The following is a 16,405-nucleotide window of genomic DNA, read 5'->3' as shown; positions in this document are numbered from 1 at the left end:
CAACGTCTTTTGAAATATGTCATGAATGACTCCAAGTAATATCTTTAAAATGATCAAATGCACAGCGAAAGATTTCTTTCGTACCTGAGAATAAACATGCTTTAAAGTGTCAACCAAAAGGTTGGTGAGTTCATTAGTTTAACATAAATAATCATTTCATAATTTTAATAGACCACAAGATTTCATACTTCCATTTCTCATAAACATACGTCCCGTGCATAGAGACAAAAATATCATTCATATGGATTGAACACCTTGTAACCGACATTAACAATATGCATATAAGAATATCCCCTATCATTCCGGGATCCTCCTTCGGACATGATATAAATTTCGAAGTACTAAAGCATCCGGTACTTTGGATGGGGCTTGTTGGGCCCGATAGATCTATCTTTAGAGTTCGCGTCAATTAGGGTGTCTGTTCCCTAATTCTTAGATTACCAGACTTAATAAAAAGGGGCATATTCGATATCGATCATTCAACCATATAATGTAGTTTTGATTACTTGTGTCTATATCGTAAAACATTTATCAAAACAGCGCATGTATTCTCAGTCCCAAAAATATATATTGCAAAATTATTTAAAAAGGGAATAATGAAACTCACAATAATGTATTTTGTAGTAAAGATACATATGACGACATGGAACAATGTAGGGTTGGCCTCGGATTCACGAACCTATATCATTCATATATCTATTAAGACATATACTTATAATCGAACAAATATATTTATTTATATTATTATTAGTGATGTAATTTATATATATAGTAGACTAATAGGTTCATTATATATATTTTCATTATATATATAGATATATTAGTATAGTTAAGTTATGTGTATTAAATATATATTTATATATAAAATCTTTATTTTTATGTTTATAATTTTAATAACGTCTTTAAAACTTTTATTTTTCATAATCATAATTATTTTAATAATAATGACATAGATAATACTGATATCAATAATAATGATAGTTTTAGTAAAAAAAAAAAGTACTAATAATAATAATGGTAATTTTTAATAGTTTTAATAGAAATTTTCAGTAAATATACAATATCACTAATATTAATGTTTAAATGATAAGTCTATTAATGATACTTTGTAATATTAATAATAATGATGATAATACTAATAATAATACCTATGTGGATGATGATAATAATAATACTAACAATTATAAAATGTTACAAGTACTAATATTAATGAAAATAATAATAATTTGTATCATTCTCATAATAATAATAATAATAATAATCATAATCATAATTATAATAATAAATTATAGTCTTTATAATAATACTTGTATTAGTAATAATAAGTGTTCTAAAAATAACCATAATAATAATAATCACAACACTAATAATAATAATAATTTTGGTAATGAAATCTACCTTCCAAAGCCTTTCTAAAAAAAATATGCCCTGAACCGGGTTTGAACTAGAGACCTCCTGCTCACCCGCAAACACACTTAACCATTCCCTCTGTCTTGTTTATCTAATTTATAAGGCAACCCAAACTATATATCTAGTATTTCATTTAGCCATGTTCATCATCTTCTTCACCAAGTTTAAAATCAAACGGGGGCAAAAACTCAACAAAAATCGAATGGGTTTTCATTTATGACTTGTAAACAACATGAAACAAAAAAAAATGTGTTCATGATATAAAAAAAATGAGAAAAAAACAAAAAAAATCCTACTGCTTGCTCGTAGCTAGGAAAAAAAAAATTTATTTTCAATTTTGAGTTCGTTTTGGACAATCTTTACAACATGAAACATGTTTCAAATCATTCCTAAAATCTATCAAAATCATCAATTGAACTTAAAACATCAAAACAAGCTCTAATTTCTCCAAGAACAAAACAGTTGACTTTTGACAATTTAACTTTGACTCGCAAATTGGAATTCGTTATTAAGAATTGGAACTTGAGATTTTGCAGGAAGTTTAAGTAAATGATTCCTAACAACTCTGCATTTTTAGTTTTTGAAATTTGTTTCGAATTTATGTTAGTGTATATTACTGTGAAGAACTCAAGAACTCAAAAATTGATTTTTAAATTAAGAGTGTTATAGGTTATGATTACAACATGAATTGTGTTGCAAATCATTCCTATAATCTTTATGGATCATCAAATTAACCGGAGATATCAAAACAAACTCGAATTTGATTCAAGAACACTTAGTTGACTTTGAAAACCAAAACTTTGACTCTCAAATTAGAAATTGATAGAAAGAATTGAAGATTAAAAACTTACAGATAGTTTAGATAGACGATTCCTAACAATAATGCATTATTACATTTTGGAAATTCATTCGAAATCAAAATATGGTAAAAAAGTTGAATGTACAGAGTGTCGAGCTTATTTTTGGTTTTCTATCTTTCTCAAATGCATATATCTATATAAGGAATAAATTTTATTCTGTAATGTACCTTGAAATTGACAGATAACAAATTGTAGACAAGAAACAAAAATTGATAAAAGTTGAGAGTGATCTGCAACTGATTTTGGAAACTGTCTGTGTACTATCCTTTTTTATATATCGTTAATATTAATATTAATAATTAATAAATATAAATATATATATATTAATAATAATAATTCTTTTAATATTATTAATACAAATAATAATAGTATTATAAATAACAAGAATGATGATATTTATTAATCATAATGTTTATAATAATAATATTAATATTAATAATAACATTAATGATAATAATAATACTAATATTAATATTAGTATTGAAAATAACAATAATATTACTAATACAACTAATTCTTAACTTGTAATTACATTTAATATACTGACCTTGCATATTATTAATTATGTAATACTTATTTTATATAATAACACATTTGAATATTTAATATATATATATATATATATATATATATATATATATATATATATATATAATTATATTTATTTACATACAATCGTTCGTGAATCATCGGACATAGTCGAAAAGTAAATGTTATCCATGTAAACAGTTCAAAAATTCTGATACTCACATTACAGATTTTGCTTATCGTGTCAAAATCATATAAAGATTAAGTTTAAATTTAGTCAGAAATTCCCCGGTCCTCACAGATTACTTGGAATGGATTTAGAAAACTTGGAAGTAAACTTGCAATCTTGGAAGTATTCTTGATTTTATGAAACTAGAACTTTTGGAATTTATGAAGAACACTTAGAACTTGAAGATAGAACTTGAGAGAGATCAATTAGATGAAGAAAATTGAAGAATGAAAGTGTTTGTAGGTGTTTTTGGTCGTTGGGGTATGGATTAGATATAAAGGATATGTAATTTTGTTTTCATGTAAATAAGTCATGAATGATTACTCATATTTTTGTAATTTTATGAGATATTTCATGCTAGTTGCCAAATGATGGTTCCCACATGTGTTAGGTGACTCACATGGGCTGCTAAGAGCTGATCATTGGAGTGTATATACCAATAGTACATACATCTAAAAGCTGTGTATTGTACGAGTACGAATACGGGTGCATACGAGTAGAAATGTTGATGAAACTGAACGAGGATGTAATTGTAAGCATTTTTGTTAAGTAAAAGTATTTTGATAAGTGTCTTGAAGTCTTTCAATAGTGTATGAATATATATTAAAACACTACATGTATATACATTTTAACTGAGTCGTTAAGTCATCGTTAGTCGTTACATGTAAGTGTTGTTTTGAGACCTTTAGGTTAACGATCTTGTTAAATGTTGTTAACCCAAAGTTTATAATATCAAATGAGATTTTAAATTATTATATTATCATGATATTATTATATATTAATATATCTTAATATGATATATACATTTAAATGTCGTTACAACGATAATCGTTACATATATGTCTCGTTTCGAAATCCTTAAGTTAGTAGTCTTGTTTTTACTTATGTAGTTCATTGTTAATACACTTAATGATATATTTAATTATCATATTATCATGTTATATATAATATAACAATGTATTAATATGCTTCATATATATTTAGTAAGACGTGGTTATAACGATAATCGTTATATGTATCGTTTCGAGTTTCATACGTCAATAGTCTCCTTTTTAAGTATATAACTTATTGTTACTATTTTTAATGAGATACTTGATGATCATTATATCATGTTAAACATATATATTTATTCATTTATGTATCATCATGTCATATACAACTTATAGCGTTCGTGAATCATTGGTCAAACTGGGTAATCAGACGTTTACAAAATTTCCGTTTCAATTAACCAAGTCTTAAAAAGTTTGATTGCTTAACATGTTGGAAACATTTAATCATGTAAATATAGTTTTCATTAAACATATAATCATAGAAAGGTTCGGAAAAGTTCGGGTCACTACAACCCCTGAGCTTCTTGAACCAGCTCCAAAAACACTTAGATGGTACGAAATAGATGGCAACACGACCATTGCTTGGCCTGATTCGGGTGTAACATCTTTTGAGCTCGTGCTGGCTGTGTTGCTGGTTACATTTCCCAGCTCACCCGCATCATCCTCCCCCTCTAAAAATGAACTTGACCTCAAGTTCTCGAGGTTGTCATCTTTCAAGTATGGCATCAAATCACCCACATTAAATGTGCTAGACATAGCAGTATCACCAGGCAGCTCGACTTTGTAAGCATTATCACCAACTTTTCCCAACACTTTAAATGGACCCTCAGCTCTTGGCATCAGCTTGTTCTTCCTTTTTGCTGGGAACCTTTCCTTCCTTAGATGAATCCAAACAAGATCACCAGGAATAAAAGTGGGCTGCTTTCTGTGCTGGTTAGCCTTAGCCTTGTATTGCTGGTTGGTCTTCTCAATTTTGGCCAACACTTGCTCATACAGCTTCTTTATTTCTTTGGCCTTTGCTACTGCATCCACACTTGCCTTAGGCTCTAATGGTGTATCCTATCGTATACACACATAAAAGGCATAATGGTTGTATAAAAGTAGCATCAGGAAGGCTGGAAACAACAGTTCTTCGAAGTTTTCTGTTCAGCGTTCTCCGCTGTACAGGCTGCTCCGTCATGCGTAAGCCCTGAAGGCCACCTAGCGCGTTAGCCCTGGCCGGAGAATGCCACCTTCAGCGTAAATTTCGGATCACAAGTTACAGAACGTATCATCATCTGACACGTATCCCCAAGCAATCTGCTGGATCTGACACTATAAATAGACCCCTTGGGTCGTCATTTTACACAGTTCAGACATTCTGACAACTTTGAGAGCTGAGACTTCACTTCTCTTTCTCTCTCTACTTTTTCTTACTAGAAGTCATCCGGCTAGCACTCTTACGCTCTACGGACGACAGATTGATTAAGCCACCCCACAAGTTTCTATACTTGTGAACCGGGTCTGCAGGGATTATTTCCCGAGGGTAAAAATCAATCGGCAACACTCCGCCCTCCCAAAGCTAGATTACTTCTAGTATCTTGTTGGCACACTAAGCCTTACCTCATAAGGAAATAGGTGTTAACAGGCTCAATTGCAAAAGGAATCAGATCAATAGGTGTGAGTGGATTTGCACCGTAGCAGATTTCAAATGGTGATTTTCCTGTGGAGTAATTATGTGCTCTGTTAAAAGCAAATTCAGCTTGAACAAGCTTTAAATCCCACTCCTTCAAACTTTTCTTCACAAGTGCTCTCAGCAGCATTCCCACAATTCTATTGGTAACTTCTGTTTGACCATCAGTTTGGGGATGGTGAGAAGTGCTGAATAAAAGCTTTGTTCCAAGCAACTTCCATAATGTCTTCCAAAAATAGCTTAAGAACTTTGTATCTCGATTAGACACAATGGTTTTGGGAACTCCATGAAAACGAACAATTTCTTTGAAGAATAAAGCAGCAACAATAGTAGCATCATTGGTTTTGTTGCAGGCTATGAAATGAGCCAACTTTGAAAACCTGTCAACAACAACCATAATAGAATCTTTGCCTCGCTGAGTCCTTGGCAATGCAACAATGAAATCCATGCTCAAATCTTCCCATGGCTAGTTGGGAACAGGAAGAGGAGTATACAAACCCTTGTGAAATGCTGACTTAGCTTGAAATCATGTAGCTCAGAGATTAATCACAGCTTTGACATCTTTATCCATACATGGCCAGTAGAAGTGTTCACTTAGGATTTCCAATGTCTTGTTAATCCCAAAATGACCAGCTAAACCACCTCCATGTGCTTCTCTAATCAGCAACTCCCTGATTGAATCTTTTGGGATGCACAATCTGCTGCCCTTGAATAGAAAACCATCTTGCTCAACATAATCTCTTTTGGACTCAGCAGGAGAACAGTTCAAAATAGGAGCAAAGTCTTGATCAGCTTCATATAACTCCTTAACAAATGAAAATCCAAGAACTCTAGCTTCCAGAATTGATAACAAAGAATATCTTCTTGAAAGAGCATCAGCAACAACATTAGAGGTACCAGCCTTGTGTTTAGACACAAAGGAGTACATCTGCAAGAATTCAACCCATTTTGTATGCCTTGGATTTAATTTGTGCTGCCCATTAATGTAATTTAATGCTTCATGATTAGAAAAGAGAAAAAACTGCCTTGGCTTCAAATAATGTGACCAATGATCAACAGCTCGAATGATGGCATAAAACTCTTTATCATAAGTGCTATAATTCAGCTTTGACCCATTTAGCTTTTCACTTAAATAAGCTACTGCTCTTTTTCCTTGCACTAGCACAGCTCCAATGCCAACACCACTTGCATCACATTCAAGTTCAAACAGCATATCAAAATTAGGCAAAGCAAGTATAGGTGCTGAACTTAGCTTCTTTTTCAATGATTCAAATGCTGATTGTGCAGAACTGGACCATTCAAATACCTCTTTCTTCAAACAATCAGTAATTGGAGCAACAATTGTGGAGAAGTCTTTGATAAATCTCCTATAAAATGAAGCTAAACCATGAAAACTTCTGACTTCAGTGATGGAAGAAGGACTAGGCCATGATCTGATTGCTTCCACCTTAGATAGATCCATTGAAATGCCTTCTTCAGAAACCACATACCCAAGAAACACTACTTTGCTGACAAAGAAATCACACTTCTCTAGCTTTGCATATAACTGATTCTGCCTTAACAGCTCAAATACTTTCCTCAGATTATCCAAGTGTTCTTCTTTAGTTTTTGAGTACACTAGGATGTCATCAAAGTAAACAACCACAAACTGACCAATAAGTGGCCTGAGCACTTCATTCATAAGTCTCATGAATGTTCTGGGTGCATTAGACAACCCAAAAGGCATAACCAACCACTCGAATAAACCACCTTTGATCTTGAAAGCTGTCTTCCATTCATCTCCTTCTTTCATTCGAATCTGATGATACCCACTTCTAAGATCGACTTTGGAGAATACACAAGAAACATGCAGCTCACCTAACATATCATCTAATCTAGGTATGGGATGCCTATACTTGATGGTGATGTTGTTAATAGCTCTACTGTCTACACACATTCTCATAGAACCATCTTTCTTTGGAACCAGAAAAGCTGGTACTGAACAAGGACTCATGCTGGTTATAACATATCCCTTGGCAACCAACTCATTAACTTGCTTTTCTAATTCTTTTGCTTCATGAGGGGAACATCGATAAGCTGCCTTGTTAGGAAGAACAGATCCAGGTACAAGATCAATTTGATGTTCAATACCCCTGATTGGTGGCAAACCAGTAGGTAACTTAGTAGGAAACACATCAGCAAATTCAAATAAAAATGGCTTTACCCTAGCTGGTATTTCATCATGCTGGTTCAACTCATCACTTTCAACCATCAGCAATAAATAAGCACCAGCACCACCCTTTAACTCAGTATCAACTTCAGCTTGAGTCATAAACAAAGCTTTATCATTCTTAACAGTAGGATCAGCTTTAGGTATTTCACTAGGCTTTAACGAAGTGAGGGTGATCTTCTTTCCATTTACATACATTGAATAAGTATTTTGGTGTCCATTATGATAGACATACTTATCAAATAACCAAGGTCTACCAAGCAGCAAATGACAAGCATCCATAGTAATAACATCACAAGTAATCTCATCCTAATAAACAGTACCAATTGAAAATGGAACAGTAACTTGGCGAGTAACCTTTACCTCGCTGCCTTAGTTAAGCCATTGAATTTTGTATGGATGAGGATGCTTCTTTGTAACCAGCTCAAGCTTTTCCACCATGTGAGCAGATGCTGCGTCTGCACAGCTGCCTCCAACAACAATCAGGCTGCACACTTTGTCCTTGGCTGTGCACCTTGAATGAAAGATGTTTTCACGCTGACTCTTATCTTCAATAGTCTCAGCTGAGTGCATTACTCTTCGAACCACTAAAAACTCTCCAATATCAGCAGCAACAAACTCTTCACTATCAGACTCATCATATGCTGGTTTAGTTTCAAAACCCCCTTCCAGATCTTCAATCTCCTTTAATGTAAGAGCACGCTGGTTAGGACATTGAGCTTGAAAATGTCCAAATCCATGGCACTTGAAGCATTTCCATCTATCATCTTTAGGACCAGCTACAACCTGCTCTTTGCCTTTAGATACTTTGGATGCTGCCTCGTTATGCCTAGGCAGCATAGATGATTGACCCTTCATAGGCAGCACAGCTGACTTGGAATAAGACTTAAAATTAATTTTCTTCTTTGCTTGTTTCTCTACTTGAATAGCCAGATTGCAAGCACTCTCAAAAGTCCATAGAGGCTGCATTTCAACTTGATCAGCAATAGAAGCATTTAAGCCTCCAACGAATCTTTCTATAGTGTGTTCTTCAGCTTCTTTAACATTTGTACGAATCTTGAGCTGCTCAAACTCTCTGATGTAATCAACAACATTCTTGCTGCCTTACTTGAGTGTATTCATCTGGATATACAGCTCTGGCTTGTAAGCTTGAGGAACAAACCTCTTTTGCATACACTCTTTTAACTTGGACCAGGTTTTGATTGTTTTCTTCCCTTCATATTGCCTTTCTTTCTTTAGATTATCATACCACATTGAAGCATACTTCTTTAATTTGATTACAGCAAATTTAAAGGCCTTTTTATCATCGTAGCCTTTAACCTCCATAATTCTATCCATGGCCTGAACCAATTCAAAGTAATCTTCAGGATTAGAGGACCCTTCAAAATCAGGTGGATCTATCTTGATATCTTTCAAATCATCAGCTTTTTTCCTATGCCTTCTTCTTCTTTGTGAAGAAGCATGAGATCCATCAGTAGATTGGCTACCATCCTCAGATTCAGTACTAGAAGACACAATAGTTGTATCTCCATTTTCAGATCTAATTCTACTTCTTCTTGGAACACCATCTTCCAACAAGTTAACCATTCTTTCCATCTGATGTTGTAGAGCTTCAATAGCTCTATCTCTTCTAAGATTATGAGCTTCTTCAAGAGTCATATTACTTGGAATATCAGCCATTTCAAATATCAGATCTAAAATAGACCTTTAGCAACAAATAGAAACCCAGATCTGAAATAAAGCTTAACAGCTCTAAAACAGAGTATGAACTTAAACAACAATAAAAATGATAAGAAAGCTTCTATTTGAACAACCTAAGCTCTGATACCACTTTGATGCGTGATTATGACTTTAAAAACGCAATTTAGAACAAGCTTTCTTCACCTAACTGATCCGAACACAAAGACCCAATTTGTAACAGTAACAGCCCAAAACAGAGTATAAAACTCTGAAATAAGAACACAAAGGATAGAGAATCTAAACCCTTAATTGATAAAGATACCACCACAATTAGAGATCTAGAAACACTCCAAGTCTTCAATTACAGCTGATAAAGATTCCACCACAACTATAATATCGGATATGAAGATTTGGATTTCACCACAATGTTTGATAAAGTAACACCACAAACACTGATAAAGAAACCACTCTTAGCCACCGGAATCAAAGATTCGAAAAGACACAGAGAATTTTGTAAATAGATAAGCTCTATCAAACTTTTCATTCAATCATCAACTGCCTTTTACAATTACAAGAGCTCTCTATTTATAGGAGAAGCTTAACAGCTATTTTCTAGATAAGACAAAAAACATAAAAAGGAAATGGAGACAAAAAAAAAGGACAAGCAATTACAAATTAGCCAATAAGAATAAAGGACACAATCTGCAAAAGTCTGCCATTTGTTAGTGCTCCTTCCATGATAAAAAGCATCCAATGATAGATGAGAATCTTCCTTGGACAGCTAACATTCTTCTAGAACAGTCGTGCACGTATTAAGCACATGACCTGACCGATTTATTGAAATGCTAAGTAAACTTTGAATCGCATCAGCAAGCTGGCCCTTTAGAAAGAAAATAGCATCGCCTGCTGGTTGAACTAAGCTTCATGTGCTGGTTGAGCTTAAAATTCTTCAGCTGGTTAGACTAGCTGGTTTGTCTAAGTATAACTTTGCAGGCTCGATTTGCTGGTTACCCGGCTGAGTGAATTAAAGCTTTACTGACTAAACTAAGCTCATTTGCTGGTCCGGCTAGCTGGTTCTTCTTAATTACTGGCTTGCCTTCAACTATCAAAAACTTTATTCATTAAAACATAACTACTTCAGTTTAAGGACTGAAGTAAGGTCACCCCTGATCATCTTGAACCAGCTCCAAAAATACTTAGATGGTACGAAATAGATGGCAACACGACCATTGCTTGGCCTGATTCGGGTGTAACATCTTTTGAGCTCGTGCTGGCTGTGTTGCTGGTTACATTGCCCAGCTCACCCGCATCAATAAAGCACGTACTCTTTTATTATAATATTTAGCGATTTGCTGTTTATTATTCGCTTCTCTGATAGCCGCCATTAATCTCAGCTCTTCTATGAAATTTAGATTTTTGCTCAACGCATCATCATTTGCTTCGTCATCAAAGTTAGCAATTCGATGCGTTGGTACCAGAATTTCTGCGGGGATTACTGCCTCAGAATCATACACCAAACTAAAAGGTGTTTCGCCTGTACTCTTTTTGAAAGTAGTGCGATCTGCCCATAACACATTGGGTAATTCATCTACCCAACCAGTTCGCCTTTCACATAACCTTTTTTTAATACCGCTGACAATATCGTGGTTGGTTGCTTCGCACAGTCCATTGGTTTGCGGGTGCGCCACTGACGTAAACTTTTGTATTATATTTAGATCAGCGCACCATGTCTTGAATGGATCTTTCGCTATTTGTGCACCGTTATCGCTAACCAATTCTCGCGGAATACCAAACCTGCAAACAATGTATTCCCAAACAAAATTTCGCACTTGCACACCAGTAATAGTGCGAACCGCCTTAGCTTCAACCCATTTGGTAAAATAATCGATTGCAACGATGAGAAATTTAACATTGCCGGGCCCTGCAGGAAATGGGCCTACAATGTCAATAGCCCATTTATTAAATGGCCACGGCGAATTAACGGGGATCATGTCATGTCGCGGCATTCGATTTTGTGGAGCACGTCGTTGGCAACTTTTACAGCGTTTTACAATTTTAGCTACATCGCGGTATAGGGATGGCCAAAAGTATCCCATCCGCATAATTTTTGCTGCGATAGTTTTGTAACCAGAATGCAGTGCACAAGTACCATTATGTACTTCTTCAACAATCATTGCTGCCTCGATTGGGCCAACACATCGCATCATTGGTCCGCAGTATGATTTGCGATATAAGATATCATCTTGAATGATATACATTGGCGCTCGCTCTCGCACTAAACGAGCTCCGCGACTATCCTCTGGCAGAATATTACTGCGGAGATATTGTAGGATTGGCTCCATCCAGTTTGTCTGTATAGTGACCCGGAAATTTCCGATCAAATTTAAACTTTAATCTTTATATGGTTCCGACCCGATAAGCAAAATCCATAATGTTGAGTCTCGAAAGTCTTGAAATCTATATTCATGTAATCAATTACCCTTTAACTGTGCCCGACGATTCACGAACTATTGTTTGTAAATAAATATAAAAATATATGTATAAATAAGTTCTATACATATGTAATATTATATATAATGTAATATACAAATATTAAAGATTCAATAAATTATATAATTGGTAGATATGATATGATAAAAGATAATACACTATATGTAACTACAAGTTAATCCTAATTGTAGTATTATTATTATATACATTATTATTTAATATTAGTGCTATTATTATTAAAAATTATAATATAAAAATTAGATACATTTGATATGTTATATTATTATTATTGTTATTATAACTAGTGGTAAAATTGTAATTTTATATATTAGGATTAATATTAATATTATTATTAGATATCAATATTACCATTAGTAATTATTATTATCATCACTAATATTATTATTAATATTACTAGTATAATCAGTATTACTAGAAATCATAGAATTTATACAATTAGGGTTACTATCATCATAATACAACTTACATATTTTTAACATTTAAAATAATTACAATTATTATTAATAACATTATTGGTATCAACTTTATTACTAAAATTGTCAAAAATTATTATAATTCTTGTTATAGTTATTACAATACAATTTATTATTCATTATTATTATTATTATTATAAAAGTAGTACAAATTTATTTTTATCAAATACACCAAAATTATTATAATTGTGACTTATTATTCTTATTATTATTACTTTTAATATTTTTATTATAATTAATATTATTATATTATTATTATTTGTATTTATATTTATATTATTATCAATTAATAATAATTATATAAATATAAAAAGGATATGTACGATTTGTTTTGGGAATCAAATAAAGTTATATATCTCAATCTATACTGTGTTAGATTGGTACCAGCGTAATTGAAGCATATGATACAACCAAAATCAGTTGTAGGTCTCCATCTGCTTTATACATATTTTTTTTTATTCTCCTCTGCATAATTGAACCATGCTTATCGATAAAATTGAATATGTAACAATCATTTGATTAATATTATCAGACAAGAATGATTCAATTTTTTTTTCTTAATCACTATCAATAACAATTACTTTTAAACTGTAATCTGTATGAATTATACATGAATTTTTTTAAAACAGACGCAGGTACTCTATACCTTCAACTTTTTAGCCAAGTCTCAGAATCGATTCAATTTTAAAAAATGTATCAATGCAGTTCGATTGGAAATCACGTGTTTAATCTATATGCAAAATTATAGATCTTAATTCTCTATATTCATCAAGAATTTCCGAAGTCAAAGATTTGGGTTTTCAAAGTCAACAAATATTCATCAATCGAATTCGAATTTTCTGAGATGATTCGAGTTAAATTAATGTTTCCAGTAGTTATAATAAATGATTTGAAAACTATTTCATGTTTTATTCATAGCCTAAAATGTTCTAGATTTTAAAATCAATTTTTTTTTTAAAAGCTGCGTAACAGCAGGTAGCTGCATTTTCTGTTTTTATTTTATTTTTTTTCTTCGCTAATTGATACAACCATCTTGAAAAGATTAATTATGTTTCAATATCGAATAACAAGGAAATTCTATAATTAATTGCTTTGTTTGATTTCACTGATTGAATCAACACTTGAAGAAGATGAAGAAGAAAATGGGAGAAACAGAATTTCGGATTATATTTAGTTAAGATTAGTATTATAACAGAAAATGGGCACAGCCTAGATGGTTTAGGTGAGTGATGAGTATTCGAGGGGTCTTGAGTTCGAGACTCGACTTGGGCAGATTATTAATTCTTTTTGAGCTTTTAGAGGTAGTTCTCTTTTCTTTTATTATTATTATTATTATTATTATTATTATTATTATTATTATTATTATTATTATTATTATTATTATTATTATTATTATTATTATTATTATTATTATTATTATTATTATTATTATTATTATTATTACTTGTATTGTTACTATGATTATTGTTATTATTATCATTACTACACTTATCATTATTGTAATTTTTGTTATTATCATAAAGTATTAGAATTATTATTATTATTAACATTAATACAAGATATATCATTACCATTATTATTACTAGTATTATTATTTGTAAATTATTAGTATTTTCATTATTAACATCATACTTATTATTAGTATTATTATTACTGTATTATTATTGTTAGTATTATTATTATGATTTTTAGAATATTAAAAATGTTAATAACAAAAATATATAATAAAAGCTGATATACTAAAGATTTTAGAAACTAGTTATAATTATTCGAATGCATGTAAAAATTATGATTATAGTTACAAATTAGTGTTATAAGAAGCTATAGGCATTAGTATAAAAATTTAACACAAAGATTATGATCATTATGATTAGGAATATAAAGGTTTTAATAATAGTATTACAGTTATGGCAATAAAAGTTTTAAAGATAATATCATTAAGATTATAAGAATATATATAAATGTATAGATTTAAAAACTATGTATAAAATTATAATTTAAGTAAATTACTAATTAGTAGTATTATTATTAATAAAGTTATCATATTTATTATTAGTATATCATTATTATTATCAAAAACTATCATTTTAAACAGATAAATAATTTGTACATAAAATATACTTATTACATATACTATAATTACTAATATTTCACATAACTATACAAATCAAACTTACTAAAGTTATTTATTTAAATTCGTACATATAACAAACTATTAAGTTTTAATATAACACTAAACAATAATGTATATAAATATATTAATATAACTATATAGATATTAATCATATTGAATATATACACAAACAAAATATATCAAATATATAATGTACGATATAATAAATAAATTTGTTCGATTACGATTATGTGTATTAGTAAATATACAAATGATATAGGTTCGTAAATTTGAGGCCAACCCTGCATTGTTCAGTATAGTCAAATGTATTTTTATTACAAAATACAGTATGGTGAGTTTCACTGATCCCTTTTTAAATGCTTTCGCAATATATATTTTGGGACTGAGAATACATGCGCTGCTTTTATAACTGTTTTACGAAATAGACACAAGTACTAAAAACTACATTCTATGGCTGGATTATTAAACCGAATATGCCCCTTTTTATTAAGTCTGGTAATCTAAGAATTATGGAACAGACACCCTAATTGACGCGAACTCTAAAGATAGATCTATCGGGCCCAACAAGCCCCATCCAAAGTACCGGATGCTTTAGTACTTCGAAATTTATATCATGTCCGAAGGAGGATCCCGGAATGATGGGGATATTCTTATATGCATATTGTGAATGTCGGTTACCAGGTGTTCAATCCATACGAATGATATTTTGTCTCTATGCATGGGACGTATGTTTATGAGAAATGGAAATATGAAATCTTGTGGTCTATTAAAATTATGAAATAATTATTTATGTTAAACTAATGAACTCACCAACCTTTTGGTTGACACTTTAAAGCATGTTTATTCTCAGGTACGAAAGAAATCTTCCGCTGTGCATTTGCTCATTTTAGGGACATTACTTGGAGTCATTAATGGCATATTTCAAAAGACGTTGCATTCGAGTCATTGAGTTCATCAAGATTATTATTAAGTCAGTTATAGATAGATATATTATGAAATGGTATGCATACCGCCAACTTTCGATGTAATGAAAGATTGTCTTTTCAAAAACGAATGCAATGTTTGTAAAATGTATCATATAGAGGTCAAGTACCTCTCAATGTAATCAACTGTTGTGGATTGTTTATAATCGATATGGACTTCGTCCGGATGGATTAGGACGGGTCTTCACAGTATGTTCTTCTATAACAGATGCAACCATCAAGTCACGGTCTATCGACTTACTTGGAAATTCTTCAACCCATGCTTGCTTTTGAAAATGAGAAAAAGTTAAAGCGGCTAATTTGCTTAAAGCATCCGCTTTCTTGTTTTGACTTCTTGGCAATTGCGCGAGTTTAAAATGTTCAAAACGCGCTACAGTTTCCTTTAATAACTGCAAGTACTTCTGCATAGAAGGATCATGTGCTTCAAAAGTTCCGCTAAACTGATTCGCTACTAGCTGCGAATCCGTAAATGCACGCAACTTAACAATATTCATTTTTCGCGCAATATTTAAGCCTGCGAGCAATGCCTCATACTCTGCCTCATTGTTTGTCACGTCAAAATTAAACCGCAGAGCATAAGTATGCTCCTCACCGCTTGAACTTGCCAAAACTAAACACGCACCTGCACCTTCTGTACACGAAGCTCCATCAGTAAATAAATCCCAAGTTTCGCCATGTTCAGGTTTTAGTGCGGTTCACTCGTTAATCTCCTCCAACTCTCCAGACAGTTCAGTGAGATAATCTGTAGAGACCCGTCCTAATCCATCCGGACGAAGTCCATATCGATTATAAACGATTCACAACAGTTGATTACATCGCGAGGTACTTGACCTCTATATGATACATTTTACAAACATTGAATTCGTTTTGAAAAGACAATCTTTTA

At 31.9% G+C, this 16,405-nt stretch overlaps 1 protein-coding gene across 1 annotated transcript in view; it reads right to left on the bottom strand.

Moving 5' to 3' along the window:
• The window catches only part of LOC139898965 (uncharacterized), a 36,547-nt gene extending 20,352 nt beyond the window's left edge, over positions 1-16,195 (bottom strand). Inside the window, exons 1-6 of the mRNA XM_071881770.1 lie at positions 16,142-16,195; positions 15,708-15,974; positions 7,183-7,807; positions 6,952-7,029; positions 6,080-6,525; positions 4,541-4,916 (exon numbers count right to left, since the gene is read on the bottom strand). Of these exons, the coding sequence (XP_071737871.1) occupies positions 4,541-4,916; positions 6,080-6,525; positions 6,952-7,029; positions 7,183-7,807; positions 15,708-15,974; positions 16,142-16,195 (1,846 nt within the window). The remainder of the gene's footprint in view (positions 1-4,540; positions 4,917-6,079; positions 6,526-6,951; positions 7,030-7,182; positions 7,808-15,707; positions 15,975-16,141) is intronic.
• Positions 16,196-16,405: the final 210 nt, after the last annotated feature.

Source organism: Rutidosis leptorrhynchoides, chromosome 1 (genome assembly GCF_046630445.1).
Source record: "Rutidosis leptorrhynchoides isolate AG116_Rl617_1_P2 chromosome 1, CSIRO_AGI_Rlap_v1, whole genome shotgun sequence".
Taxonomy (NCBI): Eukaryota; Viridiplantae; Streptophyta; class Magnoliopsida; order Asterales; family Asteraceae; genus Rutidosis; species Rutidosis leptorrhynchoides.
This window is presented reverse-complemented; position numbering and strand designations above follow the sequence as displayed.